At 44.5% G+C, this 24,765-nt stretch overlaps 1 protein-coding gene across 1 annotated transcript in view; it reads right to left on the bottom strand.

The window, feature by feature from the left end:
• The window catches only part of bark (C-type lectin domain-containing protein bark beetle), a 126,427-nt gene that overhangs the window by 17,330 nt on the left and 84,332 nt on the right, over positions 1–24,765 (bottom strand). Inside the window, exons 2-7 of the mRNA XM_075877684.1 lie at positions 19,461–19,651; positions 7,727–7,917; positions 6,478–6,825; positions 5,079–5,296; positions 4,697–4,994; positions 33–2,543 (exon numbers count right to left, since the gene is read on the bottom strand). Coding sequence (XP_075733799.1) covers positions 33–2,543; positions 4,697–4,994; positions 5,079–5,296; positions 6,478–6,825; positions 7,727–7,917; positions 19,461–19,651 — 3,757 coding nt within the window. The remainder of the gene's footprint in view (positions 1–32; positions 2,544–4,696; positions 4,995–5,078; positions 5,297–6,477; positions 6,826–7,726; positions 7,918–19,460; positions 19,652–24,765) is intronic.

Below are 24,765 nucleotides of genomic sequence, written 5' to 3'. Positions count from 1 at the left end.
ATGTACTAGTGACAGGCACCCAGCAGACTCACCTAGTGGCTGAACTGCTGTCATCATTAGGACTGCTCCTCCCCTTGGAGCTGATCCTGTCTCATATCTTAGTGTTACAATAAAGCCAGTTTCTCTCAACGGGAACGATGTCAAGTTTTTTCTGGCATCCCACATTGGAGCTGACGTGTCTTCAAAATCTCTGCCCCTTCTAATCAGGAGGGTTTCTGTAGAGTCTTCTCGAAAAGGATCCACTACCATGATGCCAATAGCACGCTTATCTTCACAAGACACTTGAAATTCCCTCCTTGTGTGAGGAACAGTTCCAGCTATTCGTATATATTGCCTCTCATCAGGGGTCAGCCTAATGTTTTCTGAAATGACTATGACTGCATCTTCAGCCCAACGTACCATATCTCTCTGTTCTTGTCTTGTGAAAACAGGGTCATACCATATGCCACCACCTTGATTTCCTTGAATCATGTTGTCTGCTATATCCACACCTTGAGATCTTGTTATTATCCCATGACGATTGTTGTTACGAAGTTCTGAAAATCTCACCACTGGATTCTGGATGTCTCTGAATATGTCATTCCACATTAAACCTATTCCGGAGCCTGTGTTCTCCCTCACATTTAGATGTTCCAAGATGTGGTTATTGAAATCAACCTGCAGAGCAGGCTTAAAGGCATGAGTGGCATAGTCAAGTTGTCCTGCTTTTTCAATGATGACATTCTTGAGAGTGCTTGACTTTGCATGAACACCCAGACGGATGCCAGCCCACGATGGCCTGATGCAGCGTATGCCCACTTCAGAAAAACAAGAATTTTCAAAATCTCTTCCGACAACTTCATGTTTGCAAGCAAGAAAATTGGTGTCCATTTCGCTGCAGCGCACATTACTTAGGAGTATGTCTCTGGTTCCACCACTTGATGCTTGAGATGCAGGCTCCATGAGCCAGTCATGTGGGCTTAAAACCATTCCAAGTTGCTGGCAGACAAGTGCTGCTGCTTCAACAGTGAAGCCATATGCACACACCCCACCTGTTGTACCATTGACTGTCACCTCAATAGTGCCCTCAGTGACAGCTGAAAGTCTCAGACTCGTAACATCCATTGGAGCATCTTCCAGTTCTTCCTCAGTTGCAATGGGAACAGGCATTCCAGTGTACATAATTTGATCATTAGTACCATCACTCTCAAGTTCGCCTTGGACCATCATACCAATTGACTGTTCAAAGTGCAGTGTTGTTCCTGGCTTTATACGAAGCTTTGACCCACGTCGTACAAAAATATCTTTTTTCACTGTGTAGCGGCCCTTCTCAAGGGTGACGACACCCATTACTTCTCCTCCAATTTCCGAATTGAATTTGAACTGCATAGTCTTGTCTCGCTCATATTCAGATGAAATTAGTTCTTCCGTATCAAGGTCATGACCATTCAACAAATACTGTAAAAATTGCACTGTTGCCAAGTTGTAACGATCTTTGCGGTCAAAAATTCTGTTGTAGATTTGCACAGAAGTTGAAGCATCTGGTCCCCAATAGTTCAGAGATGCATTAATAATACTGCTGTGGTCATCAAGGTGTGAACCCAGCTCATAGTCTGATGTGGGGTTGACAAATCTGTTCCTCTTGATGATTGTATTGTTTGAAGTCACCACAACAACAGCTGCAACTCTTGATCGTGGATTTAAACGTGGAAAATGCTGATGAATACTGTTTTGCTCTAACCTATTGTGATCAAAGCTGAGCATCTGCACGCTGCTGCCATGCACCACTCCAATTCGCGCAACAAACGTTCCAGAATTGAGCTTGAAATCATTTTCAGTAATCTGAACTTTAGCAATCTTGTCTGCATGATGTTCTAAGTATTCTCCGTGGTCCTTGTTTTCAATCCAAATTACTCCAGATGTGTGATTCATAAAAGTGTTGTGCCTGATCGAAGCATTGACGTTCAACGCTGGTGTCATTTGAATAGACAGCTTGTGTGAGCCTCCAAACTCTGTTGCACCTCCAAATCTATTGTGTGTGATGAGCAAGATATCACGTTCACCTGCACTGTTTACATTGGTTTTCATCCAGCATGACTGGTAAACAAGAGCAGCGCCACCATTTGCTCCAAAAGTGTTCATACTGACATTCCAGAATGCATCAGCTCTGCACACGTTGCCAAATAAGACTCCAATGTCACCATTCGATGAAATGTTTGAGAACGAAACATGGGTGGTGAAATTGAAAGGCATCCAATGTGACGTCTCGTTGAACCACAGGGCAATGCCCCTTCTTGAGTTCTCATTGATGAAAGACTGCTGAATATGCTTGTAGCCACCAGCATAAGTAACATTAATACCATCGCCTTGGTTTCTACTGATATCACTTCTGTTGACAACAAGATCTCCAACACCTCCATCTATGTGAATACCAGCAACATGTGAATTGTCCTGAATCACTGTCTCCACAATACTAGCACCTGCCACTCCATCACGGAGCCAGATGCCTCGCCCATTGTTGCTACTGATGTGGCAGTCAGTCACATTAAGGTCATAGTCTTTTCCTGGAAAAAAATGAAATAGCAAGTGTGAGAGCAACAAAAAATGTCCCATAAAATTGTGTAAAATATATTTAATAGGCTTTGCTTTATTTGAGCATTTAAGGAGTCCTGAACCACTGCACAGGCTTGGTGGAAAAAAGCATACTCTATGAACAGCAAAGTGTGTTGCGAACAGTTCTGCCAAATTTTGCACTCGTGCCTGGCACACACAGTTTAGACGCAGAGTGCAAGGTAGGCACTTTCTCAAGTACCCCAGCTTCATACTAAAGCCCCGTCCTTGCTCACTTTGGTGGATGTGGCGCCAGCTGTATGTTGTAAAACAGTAGACTGCTGCTGTTGATGATAGCTAATTCAAGTATTGAGTGGCATTTGAATCAGGTGTGCTTCTTTCTATAGGGTGTTGCCACATGCTGGCACTGTGCTCTCTAGTATGCTAAAGTTACACAGTAGCGACAGTTGCATGAAAGCAGTCACAAGAGGACAGAATGTTCGGGTTTCGTGGCGCACGCTGAAAGTCATGATGCTCGCCAACGTAGCTTCTTTTGCCCATGTCATCCTTTCTACTGAAGCTTCCAGCTTGCGCACCAGGACGAAAGAAGACAGAAAGTGCTTAAAGCATGCAACAGATCTAAGTAGCTTTGATGGTTCTTGACTAATTTGAGATATTTTTGTGAAAGTAAACACCAATACAGAGGTTATTTGGTAGTTACATGGAAAAGTGGTTCAGGGCCCCTTTAAAGAGACATATGCTTATCGTGTCTAATAGTATTCAGTTTCAAAAGCGCACACAATGTGTATAAAAAGATTTAAGTCCTAAATGGCTGAAGTGATGAAACAGGAGCATGCAATGCATTCTCTATGATATTTAACACTGTCTTCTATACAAAGAATGAATGAATTCTGGCCAATTTACCCTACTGCATTAAGTAGCAGTCTCCAATCCTCACATTCTCATAGACAGTAATTGCATATATTAACAAGATGGGTGAGGCTATCATTACCAAGGATACGAGAACATTTTAATGTAGAACATAGATAATAACCAGTCTGATATTATTGCTGGCCCAGACCTTTTCTTTATTGTTGATATCACTGACTTGAAGTTGACAGATATATTGTGATCAACATTTTCATCGGGCTGCTTACCGTGTGAGTGCTATGGTTAACTTGGCCCTAATAGGTACGAAACATAGACACGTTATACAGATACTTCTTCATTATTTTAATTACGTAGCTCTATAAAACGTTGCCCTACACTAAAGCCAAAATTGCATGCATAGTTTTTTCAAATTTATATTCATACAAGTTTTCTTCATCAATTATCCACTTCTTTTTGCATATTAATTATACACAATTCTCAAAAATGGTCTTTTTTTAATCATAATCAAGCAATATTAATATTTTCCCCACAGCACTTGCATAGTACTGTATCTAATAAAACCATTAAAATGCTAACTTGTGACAAGGAATATGACCACACACCACGAAAATGCACACACATACGTCTAAGCACAGTCTTGAAGTGAAAAATTTCAACTAGTGAGCTATGCACTCGCACATAGCCCCTGTGCAAGTGTACCGTGGCTTATTCTGGCCATACAAACACACACAAAGTGCAACCAGGCTTGCGCGCGAGGCCCCATTAGCAGAAATCAGCATAGCCATAGACACTGCATCAGCATAAATATGGCAGATATATCTACATTCATGAGCTGTGCCTGAATAGTTGATAATGCTTTCCTGCAAAGTTCCTGCACTGTTTCGCTACATAGCACAGCTCACAAATCCCTGAGAACCACATTAACAAATTTTTAACTATAAAGACACACCTTGAGCAATAAATTATGTTGATTGCATAATACTTATTTCAAGACTCTTACTGTGCCTTCCTTTTAGTGAAGGGTTCGCACACTGTGAACATCATTAGAAGTGATGACAAGTCTCAACTATCCACTTTGAATTGAATTGAAATAAATTGAGTTTATTCTGCACCAAGGTTGCGAGGATTATGGGGCAAAAAGCTGCACTGAGCAGCCCAAGTGGAGCCTGGCCACCTCATACACAGGGCAGCTTGACCTGCTATCAGTGTTATTCATTGCAGCAAAAGCTTTAAAACAACAAGATCAGCAATATTTGTGTTAAAGCAAAGTGCTTACCAACATCAAGGACTGCCTCCATGGAGAACTGCAGTTGAGGAAAAATTTCATTCAGGTAAGAGTATGTAAACTTCGGTGGCTGGAACTCGACTGTGAGAGAGCCGCCTTTCTCTGAAGAAACACTTTGGGGCACAGTTGTATTGTCAATGTTAAATCGTGCCAAGATGTGTTCATCCAGTTTTTGGTCTCCATTCCATACAGTCACTGTGCCCCCTTCAAGCCTTCTTCGACCATCATATCTCTGCATGTTTTTAAAATGAAGGGTCATCACCAAATTCGGATGCCTGGCCTTTAGTTCCTAGAGGGATGAGTGAAAACATTATTAGTTACATCAGTGGACCAGACATTCTACAATAGTATGCTGTCTGCCGTTCACACTTACCCTTTTACACTCTGACTTGTAATTGTTTTCATCCAACTGATAGACAAAAACTGCTGGGTAGCGAATGTTGAGCACAGATGAAGATTGACAAAAACTCATTTTGCTCCCTATTTTGGTTTCATGCCGTGTATAAACAATTCCATCAGCACCATTTTTCATCACCTTCACTCCAAGCAAGCTGACTCCTCCCTTGCTTGTGTTCACAAAGATGCCATAACCTGGATGGGCCATTGAAATATTAATAAATGTTTAATTGGCTTTCCACAGTTTATAGAACAAGTTAGCATAAACATGCGTTTGCTACATCTGTACTCCAAGATATTATACACGAGTATGCATATCAATAAGATACCACTACCTGCTGTGTATGTCACCTCACTTTGGTTTTATTTAACAGCCGTGTCAAAACCCAATCAATCTGTCACTCTTGCACTAGCTATATATCTCTGTCCCTCCAAGCTCACTCATGGTTTCAACAATAACTGCTTTAATGTGTGCTGCACTATGATGACTGAAGCATGAAATCAAGAAGCATTCCATTTTATTAACGGAACATATTAGTACTAGTCAAAATAACTGCAGTCAGATCAAGTGCATTTAGAACAGAAATGCCAGGCAAGCTCATTTGGTTTAAATTTGGTTTACATGAGCTAAATGAAATAAATGAAAATAACTTGTCAGAATACATTAATTTATCTGGTCAAACACTGTTGAGCACAGTTACCAGACGGTAATGATGAAAAAGCGTTCCTGTATAGCAGCAGAACAGCCTTTGTGTAATCTTTTTTAGTCATGCTCCTTTTAACTCTACCATTTGCTTTCCAGATAGGCTGCCTACTTATTCTAGTATTAGGTCATTCTAGATTGTTTGTAACTTGAGTAAAAATTCATAGCTAATTTAACTTTCCATGCCAAACGAATTTCACTATTCAGGTCAATAACATTGGCTACAGTAACGACATTTCCGATCAATTGTAATGCGAAAAATCTGTACCAAAAGATTTTGTTGCACATTTAAAAACTAAATACGAGTGTATATTATTATTATTATTATTATTATTATTATTATTATTATTATTATTATTATTATTATTATTATTATTATTATTGTTGTTGTTGTTGTTGTTGTTGTTGTTGTTGTTGTTGTTGTTGTTGTTGTTGTTGTTGTTGTTGTTGTTGTTGTTGTTGTCATCGTTGTTGTTTTGATTACACTCTAAATAGTAGTACCTCACATATGTGTCCTTCAATCTGTATTTGTTAAAAGAACATAATAGGGTATAATTTGTCACAGGCAATCAATTTAGTCCAAACAAATAGTGCTCATTTCACTAATGCAATTAAGCTCCCTTGTTCCCCTTTCAGAAAGCCAATTAAGTTGACAAATAAAAGAAATACTAACCTCTATTTTCACTAAAGACACTGTGCTGAATCTCAAATGGCTGATTTGGCATGGTTATGTTTATGCCATGGTAGGCTGACAAGCGAACATCAATGTTTCTCATCACAGGTGGGGTACCATAGACTTGAATAGCCGCCGTTGCATTGCCATCCTGTTGGCGACCTCCATACCTCATGATCACATGTTCAAGAATGGACTGAGACACTTCCGAATTGATCCATACATTAGGAGAGATCTGTTTGCCTTGTGGTTCAGTTTTAGCCAGTTCAAATTGAAGGCCACGCCAGTAGCTTGTGGCATGTTCCTGAAGCTTTGGCTCACAAGTAACTTCAATGTCCAACTGAAAATCTGCATGATTATACAAAAACATCAAGAATTACAAAAACATCTCATCTTCAAAAGCGTAATAATGCAACATAATGATACTTAAACCTCTCACTTGCAACATACTGATTTTGCTGATCATGTTTAGAAAAATTCCCCCCTTATCTTAGCTGTTAAGTTACGATTAAGCTTAAAGGACATAAAAAAATTTTAAGTTCAGCTGGATTGGTAAATTACAGCCAGAGCAACCAAGAGAGGACCTCTACTCAGACAAGGTGCTTGACAGAGCAGGAACACATAGGTAAATTATCAGGTCTGAAAGTCTGACTCTCTGGGGTCACAAACAGCGTTAAAGTATGGTCAAGGTTAGGTCAGTGTTCTTTGTTAAAAAAAAAAAAACTGCACTGTCCTCAGAAACATGCAGTACTATAACTTTAGAGGTCCTGTACAATGCGCTCACACAAAACGATACAAAATCTGTGAAATGCCCAGAAGTCAGTGACATTCAACGTTTGACATTCAATTCCAGCGGTGTTTTACTGTGGGAATGAAATTGAAGAAGTGAAGCTTAGAATTCATACATTTTTTTAGAATACTTCATTTGCTAGATATGTACATTTCTTTCCACTTTAGCTTGCTCTTCACACTATATGTAAACAGTGAGCAAGAGTTACAAAGATTTTTGTTTGTTGGGAATCGGAACATCACAGATCTTCAAGAACTAGGGCTCGTTTTATTGAAGCGAGCTCTTGAAACTGCTGCTCTACCATTGACAATGCCTTGCAAAGTTCTCGCACATTTATGCATCAAACAACTGATCAGTAAAAGGGCTCTGTACATACAATGTGCATATCTGGAGATGTGCACTGCTTCAACGACATACAGAAATAAAGCGTAAATACTTTCATATAGACTAGGCACTCACCACATATGCCGCTGCCCAACTGCCTCCGTGCCCATCCAGGACACTGTTCAAGCTTCTGCTCATTTCCGATACAGTTTGGGCTTGCAAACATAAGCTGCCGTGAATCATTGTGCCGTGGCAGCCAACCTTGGAGTAAACCGCCGGAAAATCCCAAGTGGCGGCATACAACCCGCACATCTTCGTCAGTCCAGCTGCACAAAATGTAAACAGGGACGCTACAGTGGACAGTTCCACACATTTTTATTGATAAAGGCACAAATCGCTTGTGTAACAGCATGGTCATCAATAGACCTCCAAATATCACGAACACTTTTTGCTGTTCTTCACAACTGCTGTGATGTCAGAGATTGAGCTAGTTGCATAAGCATGTATGCAAGCTTATAATTATTTAGACAGAGGACTTGCTTGCACAAACCATGCAACAGTGTGCATGCATAAATCCTAAAAATTTTCTTAGAATTTACATTTGTAACTTTTTCAGGGTTTACTTTTCACACAGTGAAAGAAAGAAACAGCAGTTAGATATCTTGAGGGACTAACAATTTTTTCAGTTTGCTTGGAACTCATCTTTAGAGTGGTTCAACCGAGATTTTCACAAACATGCACTTTGTAGTTCACCTGTCTTAAGTACTCGTACACTCACATTTAATTACCCTGTGTCCTGAGAATTAAAAGGCAATTATTAAATTAGGTGTTATTCGTTGCTCAATATGTTCTAGCTACTACACCTTTTTCTTTTTTCTATGTCTGTAAAATAAATTGTGCTGTGCCTATCACATAAATAAAAACTTCATTTTGTCACTTTTTTTTCTTGCAAAATATTACTTCCCAAGAATGTAGCTGTTTGTCTTCATGTATCGATTAAACAGCACAGGCAAATGGAAAACGCAGCAGTATATATGGCCATAATTAGACATGACTAGTGTATTTATTGCTTTCTCCACACAAGCAATGCTCATTTCACTATGTAGAAGAGTTGGCAATGCGAGGCAAAAAATAACACTATTTCTTTTTTATTTTTAATCCGATATTTGGGAATGATGCAAGTCAATAAAGTCTATATTATAATTCCAGCTTTTCACTTACCTGTGTGAAAAAAAATTCTGTTGGTATTTCCATGACAAAACTTGGTAATATAAAACTTCTGTGATGCTAGCGATAGAGATGCACAATTTAATTTACATTGAACCCTGCTTCATACATGATGTATTGGCATTTTATGCAGATTTAACGGCATTATCAAGCACACGAATCGTCATGCAGGGGCCCCATGTTATCGTACCGGGAAAGAACGGTCACGCTCTTTCCACAATGCATCAGCTGCTCATTTTGACATGCATATAATATATCTTTAAAGACTGGTGACCCCAACTTTGACTCATAGTCTCATGGCCATGATCTCACAACATGCTAGCAGTAGACGACGCTTTTTCGTGAGCAAGGATCAGACCAATGGCGAAGCGTGCTAAGGCAACGTGGCTGAAGCAGTCAATCGGAGACCTTAAAATAAATTTCAGAAATTTGTTTTTGTACGCTCGTCGCTTAATAGAGGACCTAGTTTTTCTCTCTCTCTCTCTCTGTCTCTAGATATGCTCAACAACTTCCGTCATCTCGGCAGGCGAAACAAATTTTATACCACTATGCTACAGGCTTTTTAGTGAAGATATCTTGGAATAAAAAAAAGTGGCTACAGACACTGAAAATATTAATTTCAAAAAAATTATTTTTTTTTTTTCATGATGTAAAGGCCGCATCCCCTTTTAGAAATAAACCCATTCTTTGACCGTGTTTATGACTTGTAATGCTCTATGGTTATAACATACTTATTCAGTGTTTACACAAAAGCCAGTGCAATATGAAATTTGTTAGTATCACCTGAAAAACGGCAAAATATCAGTTATCCAGGCTCCTGGCCACCTGCATCAGTACACGACAGCCAACAGCGCAGTTTCATTTCCATGTAGCGGACAGCGCACTGCTGCCAGTTGTATGGCTGTCGTGCAAAAGGAATCGTTTTTTTTTTTTTTGCCATGCTTTGCACTGCACTTAAACGCGAAAACATTACTTGGCCAGGTTTGAGATAGAGTGCACTCATTAGGTGTCGGCAAACGCCGTGCGTGGAAAACTTGAGCTCTAGCTCCTATCGGCGCTGACATCAATGCCGAGTAATACTGTGATCGACACCGCTTTGGTTGTACCCAATCGTGTGAATAAACACACTTCGGGTTCTGAATTTTCCCAACATCCGACTGAGACATCTATAGGAACATGGCTTAGCAGCACCCCTCTAGCACTTAATCAACCTAGCCAAGAGAAATGCTTTCATGCTCCCATCTCGTAAGACTATGCTCAGAGATCCTCTGTAACATTTTTTCCCCTGCAACTTTTTACTCCAAAGAATCAGGAAAATATTCTAGATATATTCGAATTTGCCTCGCAACCAAAATTTTGCTATTTACACAGCTCTAAATATGTGCTGTTTACATAATTGCAATATATAATTTTTTCGTGGATGAATTCAGAGGTTACAAACTTCATTGTTTAGTTTTTGATATCAAGCAATTTTCAACAATTTGTATCAAGCATTGACTATTTATAGAGGAAAATCCACTTGGAGTAGTCACTAAATATTAACCTATCCTGATAACTGCAACACACTTCATCATATTCTGTGCAGTGGCTGCTGGCAGAGGTGTAAACAGAAACTTTTTTCAGGGGTGGGACTGCCTTGATAGGAAATAGGAACTAGAGAGCGGCTAGGCAAATTGGTTGAGTGCCACTTTATTGCCATGGCAACAACAGAAAAAAACAGGGCTGGAGGCAGCACTGTGTGCCATCCCCTGGCTACGCCACTGGCTGTTGATAAGAGTCGTGTCTGTGTTCACGCGTGTTCGGACAGGTTGTGCGCAGGTGTGATAGCGCATGATATTTTAAAATAGCGTTCTCTTCTTGCTTTTGTCGGAAAAGAAATTGTGGAAATTGAAAAGGTTCCACAAGCAGTCTTCTTTTGACATTCTCCAAACTTTTACAAAGATGACACCGGATCCATTCTAAGAGTCATTAGGATTCACAAATTAGAATGATTTATTGCTAGCTCAAAACAAAATTCACCTAAATAACTACACTCGATTAGAAAAAATGACAGCTCCGCCCGAATAGACGCTGTGCACCTGCACTTCACCTGTGAAAGACAGTCATGCTAGCCTGTCTCTGATCGAACCGTAAGTACATTTTTTCAGCTAATACAAAAACTATGCATATCATGAGCTAAAGGTTCATTGTTACAACCTAAAATATTAAGTTTTCCTGAGCAGCGACATGAGATTCCCCGACGAAATTGACAAGGACGTTGAAGTTTTCAACCAGCGACAGCAACGTGGGTATACATGGGAAATTCAGCTATCTGAAGTACTAAAACAGAGCTATACATCATAAAAATAAGTATGAGGTGTTCTTTTTTTTTTTTTGAAAGAAATATACTTTCTTAGTGCGCAGCAAAACGTTTTCAGACAGAAGATAGAGCCGAGAGATAGGACAGAGTGCACTATCTATCTCTCTGCTCTATCTTCCTTCCGAAAGCGTTCCCCACGCACTAAGAAAGTATATTTCCTTCCTAAATGCAATACCACCTAGCCCAAGTAGGCACTCTTTTGCTCTTATGCAGTGTTCAACAAAGCAAATATTCAGCGTTACCGACACCTACAACATACAATAAGTGTCATCCGCGTAAAAGCCTTTGTTATTTTTAACGGGGCCCTGCAACACTTTTTCAAGTAGCCATGGAATGGATTCACTATATAAATGAGCGTATTGCCTAACAAATTCACCACCACAATTTTTCTTTAATCCATCTAGTACAAATGGAGTTACAAAGATTTTTCGCCCGCTGCAATTGCATTCTCTCTTCTCTCATCCAAGTGAAAGCGCTGGAAGCACGGAGCCGGAACCTAAGCCTGGAGGCATGGCAAGGGGAAATAAAATATGTCACCCCCGCCTTGTGACCTTGAGCATCATTTTTTCTTTTTTTTCCCCAAATACATGGCTTTTCAGCGCGATCGCTTTAGTGTATGGGCGCTTTAGTTAAGAGCGCTTTCTTTAAGGTACAACCCGCCAACCCTAAAGGAAGTTGAAACTGACCCATTTCTCGCAAAAAAAAAAAAGTTAATCTGCACAAGGTCGAAGGTCCCTATGTTAAGACTCACAAAAATGGCTTCTGAACAACTAAGCTGGAACCAGATGAGTTACTCGGTGAGACGTGGCTAATACAATTGAGCTCTAAATTTTCTTTTTACTACCTGAATTAACAAAAAGTTACAGGGCGATAAACTGGCTCTTTAATTGACAAATGCTCACCTAGCACCACGCTTACGCAAGCTATTATTTTTACCAAGGACCCGGAAAGATGCCGCACACGCATCTAGGCTTGACGTTGTACTCCTCATGCCTAAATCAAGAAGCTGCGGTGTTGTGTAAACGCTGCTCACCGGCTACACTGTGCCTAGCTGTAGCAGACGACCCTTGTTTGCTTGGCGCAAAGTTGGACTGCAGCTGCGGTGGCGGGAACTGCAGCCAGCCGCCTGCTCCCCGAAGGCGAAGTGGAGAGTTCCGATACCAAAAAAAGTATTTATAAACGTTGGTCAAAGCTACGGGGGTGGAGCTTCTGCACATGTGTTACTACACCAAATAGTTGGTTCGTGTGCAATTTCGGTTTTGCAAGCGCATCCAACATGCACATTTTTGCACGAGCACTAACAATAAATGTTACTTTCTTTTTAGGAAATCAATAAAATGTTATTTCTTTTAAGGAAAAGAACAAGAAGCTTTATTGAAGCGTTCAGACTCATTTCAGAAAACAAAAGCACGTTCAAGTAGGAGCTGGGCGATCGAGAAAACATTGCAAGAGCACGAAAACATTTCTTCAATTTCAGTTCATACTGGGTCGGCATCGTTGTTTTCCTTCTTTCTGAGAAGCAAGAACTTTCTGGAGATGCTCACTTTATTTTTTTTATAGGAAGCAAAGGCATTGATGGGTAGCAGAAATCACCACGAGCGGTCATGAGCAGCCGTCTGATGTTCGTAAATTCAAGTTGTGAAACGCAATCTTTACTAAACCAAGAACCCTATTTTTGCAAAGTCAATTAACAAGATAATATAGATGAAAGCGTCTGTTGCCCAGGCGAAGCTTTCCACTGGTTATCTTATCCTCGTAAATGGCTATCATCGCAAAGCGCAAAGAACCACTCCCTCCGTAGATGCCGACGGGAACGGTGTTACATTATGCGATCTTCAGCGTGATCGTATCAACAATATTAGGCACCCAAAATACCGACCACGTATGCAATGCAATTTAGGAATAAGGTTATTGCTTTTACATACAGTTTCCAATCGCAATTTTGCTTTCGAGCAGCTAGTCTTGCCGAAGATTGGCAAGACGTCGGTGTCACTTTCAAAACGGCTATCGCGATGAGTGTTTCTTTCACGATGGTATCTCTCGCACACAACTTCTCGGTGATTGCATGTGCGGGAAACAATATATTTCACGAGGCACCACTGTCTTCGTTTTGGATGCAAAGCAGGTCTTTGATGCCTTGATGCCTGTGTAACGCTGTCCCTCCTCCAGCACGGCTCTCCTGGCCGCAGGTATTGGAGCGGTGCCAAGTAGCTCACGCCCTCCTAGTACGCGGAGACGTCTCTCTCCCTCGCCAGCCGCGCGTTCGCCGCGTGTCAGCTATCTCTCGCTTCACTCTCTCCACCACTCGCAACGCTCCAGCCCACTCTTCACGTGGGCATTAATGTGGGCAAGAAGCCGCGAGCCAGCGGGTGCGCGCGATTATGTGGACAGCGCTGCTATGGGACGCCGCCAAGGCATGGTTCCCGCTAGTGTGCATCCTTTCCCGGCTGTCGCCAGCGTTGCGAGGGTTAGCAAAGCCGATCGCGTTCGCGAATGGCGACGTCAACACCGACGAGGCGCAAGCCAGGTAAGCCGAACGCAAGCGTCGGCAGTGGAAGACCAGCGACACCGACGAGGTGCGAGTAAAGAATACCGATCGCTTTCGATAATACAAACGGCGCGCGGGTAACACCGGGGAGACGCGAGCCTAGGAAGCCGAGCGCAAGCGTCTTCAATGCGTCCCACCTCCCATGTCTTTGCGTTTCAAACAAACGTTTATTCGAATAAACGCTACACCGAGTTTCGCTTCAAGCCATTCTTCCAGCACCCGCATCGAGTACGCCCGTTTAAACCGGGTCAACACCGTGCGCACCACTGCTGTTTCGCATTCCATCAGGGTTCCCTTCGGGGAGATAGCCTATAGCTTTTTCTGCTTTATGGGCTCCGGAAACTCCGACCACCTGGGGTTCTTTAACCTGCATTCAAATGTGAGCACACGGGCCTACATCATTTTCGCCTACGTCGAAAATGCAGCCGCCGCTGCCGGGATTCAATCCCGCGACCTGCGGGTCCGCAGCCGAGTTCTTAGCCACTAGACCACCATGGCGAGGCATGCACTCATTGTCGCTCACAATTAAGTTTCGATGTGAATTGCTGCAACCGAGCGACGCAACAGTTGTTTACCGGTGCAGGAACAAGGTTAAATGACACCAGAAAACTGGAATTCCCACACGGTGTAGGCTTTTTGATAACAATGGGAACAATCTTGAATTTAATATTGATAGCTTTCAATTTTATATTTTCCTTTATGTCACGCAGTATATAAAAGTTAGAGTTTGTGGACTAAACGCAGAAGTATAGTAAAAAGGGCATGCTTGGGCTGGTAGCCTTGGCTGTGCTACCACAGAAAGTTGCCACCGAGTACCCCGTTTGTCACGTGTCGTTGTGTCATAGATCTGTATGGTCAGCTGTCCTATCTAGTGATACACCTGGCTCGTTCGGAGGTCATTGCGGTGTTCTGCTCTCTGCCATGCGCGGCCTTTCGAGCTCGGAGCTTTGGTTGGCCTGCGCAATTTACACTGCAGTATTCATTCAAAAAATAAAATTCGTATGTATGTATGTATGTATGTATGAATGTATGTATGTATGTATGTATGTATGTATGTATGTATGTATGTATGTATGTATGTATGTATGTATGTATGTATGTATGTATGTATGTATGTATGTATGTATGTATGTATGTATGTATGTCTAACAGCAAGCTGCTACTCGAATCATCGTAGAGCGCATGCTACTACAGGCTTCAGCGCCGCCGCGCTTGTGTATAACGACCTCTGCCTTCTGCACATGCCCAACTGCAGTTACACATGCACGGGGACGTTGGACTCGTACCGATGCGGTCGAATTCAAATAGTTTTGTGAACTTCTGTCGTCTGAACAATCGTGGGCCCAGGGTGCATTCGGCTACTACTCGCACAAATCACCTGCTTTGCCTCGAACAGTCCCGGAAGTTAGCGCAGGGCACTCGTAAACCCGAGGCACCAGTCGCTGTGATCTGGAACATTACGGTCCTCATCTGTCCACTTGGCCAGCCGACCCCTTCAGCACCGACCGGAGGCAACACCAATGTCGGCACGTTGGCATGACGTCATTAGCGTCGCACGAGCGGACTGATCAGGGCGCCCTTGACTGTCAGCGGATTGTTTCTTCGGGCGCGCTGGACCGCACCGTGCGCAATGCGCTCCTGCGCGCCACATGCGCTTCCGCGTCTGTACGGCGGCCGAGCGCGAACAATGCGTCTTCAGGAGCGCGCCGCTTCTTGGCCGTGGCATTCGCGATTTTGCGGGCCTCGCTAACAAAGGGACGCCCCGCGCTGGCTATTCTAATGCGCCCGGGTGTCCTTTCATCGGACCCGTGCCAACGGCCAGAGTCAATGCCAAGGCACCGCACGCATGGTCACTGGGATGGCCTCCCAACTGGAGCAAGCCACGCTCACGTCATAACTCGGTCGCACGCGCGCGCCGACACACAACGGTCCCGAATGATGGCCGGCGCCGCAGAGGGACGTGAGGAAGGCGCGTGGGCTCGACCAGGCGCCGCCGCGCGACCGTAGCGAATGGCGGCACATTCGAACTTTCCATTAGCGTCGCGTCCTTTCACGCCGACGACGAAGGGGGACGGCACCGAAGACAGTGGACGAGTGGCACACCACTGCTTCCGCAGCCCATCTACTGCTGATCTCCCAACCAGTGGCGCGCATTTAGCGGCAAACGATTAGCTCCCGCTTGATTCAAGCAATGCATTGTCCGCGGATGAGAAACGATTTAACACTACGAAGCAGTATACAAGCACCTCCACGTGACGCCAAGAGCACACTCAATTGAGTTTCTCATCTTGCTCGTCCGTCCGTCCGTCCGTCCGTCCGTCCGTCCATCCATCCATCCATCCATCCATCCATCCACCCACCCACCCATCCATCCATCCATCCATCCATCCATCCATCCATCCATCCATCCATCCATCCATCCATCCATCCATTCCATGCCATCCCATCCGTTCCATTCATTTCATATCCATTCCATCCATTCCATCCATATCCATTCCATCAATATCCATTCCATCCAAATCCATTCCATCCATCCATATCCACCCATTTATCCATCCATCCATCCATATTCATTTCTATCGCATCCATTCCCATCCATTCCGTTCTATTTCGTTCCGTCCATCCGTCCATCCATCCGCCCGTCCACCCATCCATTCATCCATCTAGCCACCTACGACTTTTTGCTCTCCTGGCGGTTTCAATAATGGGATCTATACCAAAATTGGTATGGCATAACATGACTGTATGACGAGCATTAGTAACTAGTCATAACATGAAAATCATGCCATGAATGTCATGATTTACATGTCATTGTCTTGATGCTCCTGCGGTGGTTTCATTCACATGACATATTGCAGAACTGACACGGCATGACATGACTTCATGGCGAACATAGGCTACAGGCCCTCACGTGGAAATCATGACATGCGTGTCTAAGAACATGACTGTATACATGCCGCGCTCATGATGCACTCGCGGCCGTTTCGCTAGCTTGACATATGCCGAATTCGGTATTACATGGCGCGAACGAACGACGAAGGTAAATTACACATCCAAACATGACAATAATGCCATGCGTGTCACGTAAAACATGAATACACGCTACGCTCATAGCGCGCTCACAGCCGTTTTGCTAGCTTCACATATACCGAATTCGGTGTTACGTGACGTGAATAGACGACGAGCGTAAATGCCAGGCGCGAGCATGATAATCATGACATAGAAGTCATGTACGGCCCAATTTGCGTCCGCCTCGTAACGTTGTGCTGATTTTAATGTGGCAAATCAACCTTCCTCATTCGTGCTTAGCATGTCATCGATTCCCACTGTACGTGAAATCTACTTTTTTTTTTTTTCACACCATCGCCACTACTATCGATTCCTCGCTTCATGCAACATGCGTCTGTAGTTATGCCATGTTTTCGTGTTCATTGTTTAGGCAGCTTCGACACGCGATGGCAAACGCAAATCAACAGTCAACATTTTCCTTCTTACAATTTAATTCACGTATATAGTTTGCAACTCGAATGAAAAAATAATCAATACGTCGATTGGTGGTCCACCGCGTGCCATGTCTCGGTAACTTCGCGCGCGAGTGAGGAAGCGCAAACATATGTTCGCAGTTTTTTTCTTGTTCTTTTTTTTTTTCTAACTCGTTCATTGCTTAGTCCAGGGTCCGCTCTCGAATACATAAATTCGTTTCACTTCGCAAGGGCGTTCTAAATCTCCGAGACACTCAGCGCAAGCAGGAGTGCCTGTTCTGAAAACGAATAAACATACACAATATGGAGAGCGCGCACGGTGTGCCTTTTGTGGACAATGTAACTGGAAATTTTTGAGTAACAGTGAAATTGTACTTCGCGAGATCTTTTAGGTTCAATAATTGAGTATATAAAGAGTACCACATACATGGTAGGGTGAGATAAAACGCGACAAAAAATTTTAATTAGTGATATTCATTTTTATTTTACTCCATGCAATTAAACACCAATACACAAACTTTCATTTGGGTGTGCACGGTATGTGCTACATAAATATTACCATGTATGATTTGCCACCGTTCAAAACATTACTTAAAAAATAAATTAAAAATGCTACAGATGTCTTATTTTGCCCCAACCTGCGGGGCAAAACGAGACAGAGGGAAAAAATTCAATCCGCCAGTTTTTGCAGCAGAAAGACTAGAAATTGGCTGGAAAGACTAGTCTTTTTTTTTTTTGTTCTAATGTTGTCTTTTGTTAAACGCTTGCACCTCTTCGGATTATTCAACAATTGGAGGTCAGATATGTTTTGAGGTATCTACACCTTATTTTGCCGTTTTGATGCAGAACTGCTCAGGAGTTTCATCACTTAACTTCGTCCGCCGGGCTTGTAAGGCCATGAATTTCAAACAATGCTAGATTGAGATTTTGTATCACTTGTTTGTTTGTTTTTCGTTTGTTTGTTTCAGTTGACGTATTGGAAGAACGTCATAAAAACTCAATCCCAAGACGTGTTTGTGAACGACTTGACTTGGAGATTCCACCATTTTTCTATGCGTCACTTGGGAGCATCCTTGGGAACAAAGAAAAACCTCGATGCAGCACGAATGAAGGGAGTCATGTCCTGAACGGCAATCAGTGCTTTTTCATGTCGTTTTGCTCCCAGGAAGCTCTATATAATATTCTCTTGTATTTTTTAAAAACCCTCCTAAACAAATAAATATACAATATAATGAGTGTAAGTAAATGGTTCAATTAATATTATTCTTTTTTAAGTGAATTCGACGCCCTTTTGTCGCATTTTGCCCCTCTCAAATTTGAGAATTTAAAAGAAAATTCCGCTTTGTCCTCGGGTACCAAACGAACTAAGCCTTTGGTGTTATTTAGTTGTAGTCTAAAGTATCAAAAGAAATATTTACGTTGCTGCACTGACGCAGGAGTAGCTTCATGCACGGATCCGAAAATTCGGCCAAGCAGAATTTCGTCTCTTTTTGATGGGTCACGGACACATTGACACCAGCCGCGCAATTTTTCCCGCACGAACGCTGTGAGCAATCATCAACATTTACACACGAAAAGGTAGACAAGGACCAGCACTGATCACTGGAAAAAATAAACAAAGAAAAGTAGTTTAGCTACATAAGCCAGCAAAGTCAAATTGTAACGTTTTGGCCCGTGTCTCTTTTTACGCCACCTTACCTTATATTTCCATATATCCACTCACTGCTGATGCCACTGGTTAGAATACTTCGACGCCCTCGCTTGCAAACCTCCTTTAGCTGTCGGATGGCGCTAGTATATCTTAGATATCATAAGTAATTTTTCTGACCTTTAGGAGCCGGCCACATAAGGCTGATATTCTGTAGTCTAGGCTCCAGTCTTCCGCCACATTGTCGAATTCTGCGTGCTGGCATATTGAACCGAACAGAAGAAAGAATCACAGCTGACCGACAAGATAGTGAATCGTACGGAGGAATATGACGACGTTCAGGGCATATAGCATCGTAGGACAGTGCGTAACCTGGGAGGGAGAGGGGGGTTCAAACCCTTCCGAAAACTTTCAGCTTCCCTTGCGTATAATGCGCAGACGTACACACAAACGCACACACGAACATACATAAATTATGGTCAACCCCCCCCCCCCCCCACCTACCCACACGAAAAAAAAAATCCTGGCTACGTTCCTGTCGTGGGATATGCCAAGACGGTCCTTTGCGAGGACATTTCAGTGAGGCGAATGGAGTGAGTGCTCACTTTTTGGATCGCGTACAGACGGACCACCAGTGGGCGCCATGGCGCAGTTGAAGGCGGCCTCGTAGAGGCCCGGATCCATCGGTGAGTCGCACTGAGGGCCACTCGACACCCGTGTCGCGGTCGCTGTGCGCGTCCCGTCCAGGCTCGTTCTCGCTAATCACGGTCATCATCACCGGCCTTTCCGCCGTGCCCTGTGGAGAAAGAACAAAACAACTGTAAGCTACCGCTTGCTGCAAAGTAAGCCATCAATGATAATTATTGGCGTTTTACGTCCCAAAACCATGATATGATTATGAGAGGCGCCGTAATATGGAAGGCTCGACAACATGGAGTCCTTTAACGTATTACATCTAATTGTAAGCACACGGACCTTTATCACTTCACCTACATCGAAGATGTGGCTGAGATTCGATCCCGCGTCCTTCGGATCAGCAGTCAAGCAACGTAGCCACGAATCCACAATGGCGTGTTCGATGAAAACCATTGCGGTCCTACGTAGGTTGATGAAACAGCCAGTTTATAAAGATGAAAAGCACTTGCTAGTTGAAAACTATAGTAGCACTGACGAATGTTATATCACGCTGTATATATTGTTACGATGGGGTATATTTCAAGAACAAATGGCGAAGGGTAGCCGCGCCGACCCCGAGCTGCTTCCAAACAGACCACTTCGTTCTCCTCTTCCTTTATTCACACGTTGCCGCTTCAGCGTAACACTCCCGCTTTTCCAGACGAAGCCCCCTGGGCGAGCATCAGTCACGAGGATGAAAGCGCTGGCGGGCGACGTGAACAAGCTGCGTCTGCCTATAGAACGGTAGCCGCGAAATACGAGACGAGCGATTGAATATGTCACATCACTTAGGCAGTCGACGATGACAAAAAGACCGGTGTAACGAGCGAGGAGCTTCTGGTACAGGCCACGCTTGCGAAAGGGTGTCTACAGCCATACCTTTTCTCCTTTTGCGTACGACACGTTCTTGTGCCGTGAACCATAGGCGAATTTGGAGTGGTCTTGGGATGCAAACGTACGGAGCTGTGCTAGGTGACGTGCTTCCTTTGCACGGCAGAGAGTCTGGGCAATGGAAGAGTCCTCATGAGCATGAAAAGGCAGAATGGTGTCAAGAAAGTGGAGGGGTGGTCTGACATAAAGAAGATAGAATGGACTGTAGCCAGAGGTTTCATGCTTTGCCGAGTTATAGGCGTAGGTGATAAATGGCAAGATGTAATCCCAGTTCTTGTGTCCGGAGTCAACGTACATCGAAATCATGTTGGTAAATGTTCTGTTGGTGCGCTCCACGAGGCCATGTCTGCGGGTGGTATGGGTTCGAGTGGTGAAACTGGCAAGCACGGAGACGCAAGAGTTCTTCTACAACATCGGCTACGAATTGTCGACCACGATCACTCAGAATAATCCGAGGAGGTCCATGGCGCAGTATCACAGAAGAGAGGAGGAACCTCGATACATCGATGGCCGTGGCTGTTGGTGGCGCTTTAGTTTCCACATAACGTGTCACATGGTCGACGCAGACTATAATGGTTTTGGGACCTCCAAACCCCACATATATATCTACGCAGACTATAATCCAACGGTTTTTCATCAATGAGCACGGAAATGAACCGAGAAGATCCACTCCAACCATTTAGAAAGGAGATGAGGGTGACGTCAAGGGGTGGAGGAGACCAACCGGGGTATAGTACTTGGTCGCTTGAATTGCTGGCATTTATCACAACTGTACATACTTTTCTGTATTTGCGTTGCATGGTAGGCCAGTAGAATCGAACCAGACGGCGGTGGTACGTTTCGGCGAACCCCAGGTGGCGCGCTGATGCATCGTCGTGCATAGCGTAGAGTACGTGCGTTCTCAAATTCTTGGGGACCACTAAAAGAAGGCGGGCACCATCAGCCGCGTAATTTTTTGTGTGTAAAGCAAGCCATCTCGGACGATAAAGCCATGGCTACCTATCTGTTGAGCGGCTGAGTCAAAAAGATCATTCAAGCTGTGGTCGTTGCGCTGTTCTTCCCGGAAGGTGGCGAGGTCAAGAAAAGCAGTATCGTCGATAGCAGCTAGAAAACCGTCAAAATTGTCGGCGTCACATGTAGTGGCTGACAGGGGAAGCCTCGAGAGACAGTCGGCGTCTGCATGATGGCGGCCCCTCTTGTAGCATATTTTAAAGTTATATTCCTGCAAACGTAGCGCCAATCGCGCGAGGCGACCAGAAGGGTCACGGAGGCCAACCAACCAACATAGTGAATGGTGGTCAGTCACGATCGCGAAGTGCCGCCTGTAGAGATATGGACGGAACTTATGCACAGCAAAAACCACAGCGAGGCACTCTTATTAAGTAACGGTGTAATTCTTTTCGGCCTTGATCAATGAACGACTGGCGTAGGCGATGGCACGCTCGGTGTTATCGAAGCGCTGGGTAAGCACGGCGCCGATACCAATGCCACTCGCGTCAGTGTGCACTTCTGTCGTGGCAGATGGGTCGAAATGGCGCACTATGGGTACAGACGTGAGAAGGAATTTAAGTTCACGAAACGAGGAATCACACTCCGCTGTCCAGATGAAATCCTTATCTTTGCGAAGCAGTGAAGCCTATGCTAGGCAGTATCAGCCAACTTGGGCACTTATCGGCGGAAGTATAACCAGAGACCCAGAAAACTTCTTAGTCCGCGTAGTGACTGCGGTTGTTTGAAACAGCTAACTGCAGCAACCTTCTGAGGGTCTGGGCGCACACCATGCTTTCCTACAAGATGACCAAGTACAAGTACTTCTCGCTGACCGAGTTCAGGTTAAGTTCAGGAGTTCAGGTTAAGGGCAGCTTGTTCAAGGCATGACCAACCTTGTCCTCTTCTGTCATCAAGGGCTCCAGTGCCTTGCACAACTTGAGCACCTCCTCAATATACGTCGTGCAGGTTTCCCCGGGTATTTGCGCTCGTTGCATAAGAGTTTGCTCGGCACGCTTCTTCTTTGCTGCCGGATCCCCGAAGCACACCTTGATTTCATCAACGAACTTGCGCCACGTCGTCAGGCTTTTTTCATGGTTTTCAAATCATACGGATGCGGTTCCTTTGAGAAAGAGTCCCACATTTTTGAGCTGGCCGGTGGCATCCCAGCCATTAAACCGACTTGCCCGTTGGTAAGAGCTGAACCATGCGTCGACATCTTCCCCAGCTTGTCCGGCGAAGGTTGGGGGCTGGATGTAGGGTTGCCACGGAATGCGGGAAGCAGGTGGATTGTTGTCATTGTTGTCGTGAGACGCCATCGCAGGTGGCAGACCAACAAGTCGTCGACTTCGGCGAAGATCCACGCATTGCGCCTCAGCGGTCGGTGAGTCGTCGTTCGTCGGCGGCGCCGTTATCTTAAGCACCTCTTACTAAAAACCTTTACGATGGGGCGTGTTTATTCAAGAACCAATGGCGAAGGGTAGCCGCGCGGACACCGAGCTTCTTCCAAACAGACTACTTTGTTCTCCTCTTCCTTCCTTCACACATTGCCGCTTCAGCGAAAGAATATCATTGGCGTAACCACGGGAACCGGTTTTGAGCGCTCGAACTCCACCCCTCTACCAGCCTTCTATATTTTAGCAATGCATGCATGTGTATATGTACGCACGCGCACACATGCGAATGCACGCACGAGCACACAGACCCGCTATGTCGATCCTAGCCTTCTTGGAGGATAGAAATTCGCCTGGGAAGCCAGCTGTCCCGTATCACCACCATCACACGTAGATACACAACCGGCGTTGATCTACTACAGTTATGGGCGACACGGCCGTCGGTCCAGATACCGCAGGTGACGGTTCAAAGCTCTATACACATCACAGAAAAGTCCACGTGATCCAGTAGCCTGACACCACGCTTGTGTATGAGTAGAGGTGGGGTGAGGGTGTGTGCGTGAGGAGGGGGGGGGGGGGGCACTAGCATTTTATTTCACGATGTGCAACGTGCTGCTTTCTGGCCAACGCTCAGGGCACCACAGCGAAAGTCTAGCATTTTAGTCTTCTTTGACGTGCGTCACATAGCCTTTGAGTATAGAAGCATCGCTTTTCCGTGGTGTTTTCGGAGCTCTTGGTCCAATGGGGTAACAGGAAGGTATTTCGTAGCGTTGCTGGCAAGCCTGAGCCTTCTTCCCCCCCCCCCCCCCTGTTATGTCTCAATCTGCATAGTACATAGCTGATGCATCACATTTGCCCTGACTCGTTCATCTCTCTATCTGCCTTCTTCCTTTGCCTTTCTGACCACCGCGTCCCTCATTTTCTCACCATTTCTATACACCTGGAACTTTCGCCTCTGTCTTGAACTTGCTAGCCCACACTTGAACGATACACACCACTGAGTATAGTTACTATACCACAAGTACAATGTAAAAATTTGTTCATATAGAGTGCCCTTTTTAATGTTTTAACTACTATTACACCTACTTAGCGCCCATGCGCCTCCCTATAAATCAAAATAAGAACGCGTGCGAGAACATTATGCAAGTTTCCTTCGTTGGAACGTTGGATAAAAGTTCAGGCCTGCTAATATGCGCTACTTTATACGGTTATTTTAAGCAGGAGAGTAACTGGGGCTGAACCTACTTTATTTTTATTGTTGGTCTAAAGACCCCAATTTCGGCATGCTCTTTTTAAGGGCATTAATGCACGACCTACAGGGAGTATTTTTAATTTCAACGGGAAATTCATGCAGGTTTTCGGACAATGCAGTACGCTTGCTTCGGCCTGTATTCAAGCAAGTCGGCTTGCTTCGTCGAAATTCTTATACAGTCACAGTGCAACCGAATGCACTGCACAGTTTGACAAGCAGGTAGAAACAACAAACGCAGACACTCATAGTTGTACTCCAGACTACGCATGTATCACTTTACATCGCAAACGGAAGGGATAGTCGAGGTCTGCGCAGTCGTCCGGGGGCCACCAAATTGCACGTACAGAAATAGAACGCTTCAGACTCCGCATACGAGGTGTATTGTGTGTCGCGCCTTTCTTGAGCACCACTGAAAGAACACGGAAGCCGGACTGCAAGGTCCAGCGGTAGCGGCGATTCCGAGGCAAAATGCCGTCTTTCTTTTTCTTCTCTCTTCGTTACCAACATGAAACCCCGGGCGAAAATGGCATGTCGGCTCGAAAATTGGCCGTGGGGCTCAATCGGTGCGTGCAGCATCGGCCCCGTTCGCGCGTCTCGGCACAAAGGGAGCCAAGCGTGCAGTCATTCGCGGACGGCGACCGAACACCCAAGAACCGCTCCGGCGAGAGAAAACTCCCGTTCCGCTTCATCGGAGACGCGCTGCACAACAGG

This window comes from Rhipicephalus microplus, chromosome X (assembly GCF_043290135.1).
Source record: "Rhipicephalus microplus isolate Deutch F79 chromosome X, USDA_Rmic, whole genome shotgun sequence".
NCBI classification, from domain to species: Eukaryota; Metazoa; Arthropoda; class Arachnida; order Ixodida; family Ixodidae; genus Rhipicephalus; species Rhipicephalus microplus.
The sequence above is the reverse complement of the archived record's forward strand: the minus strand, read 5'-3'. Positions and strand labels throughout refer to the sequence as shown.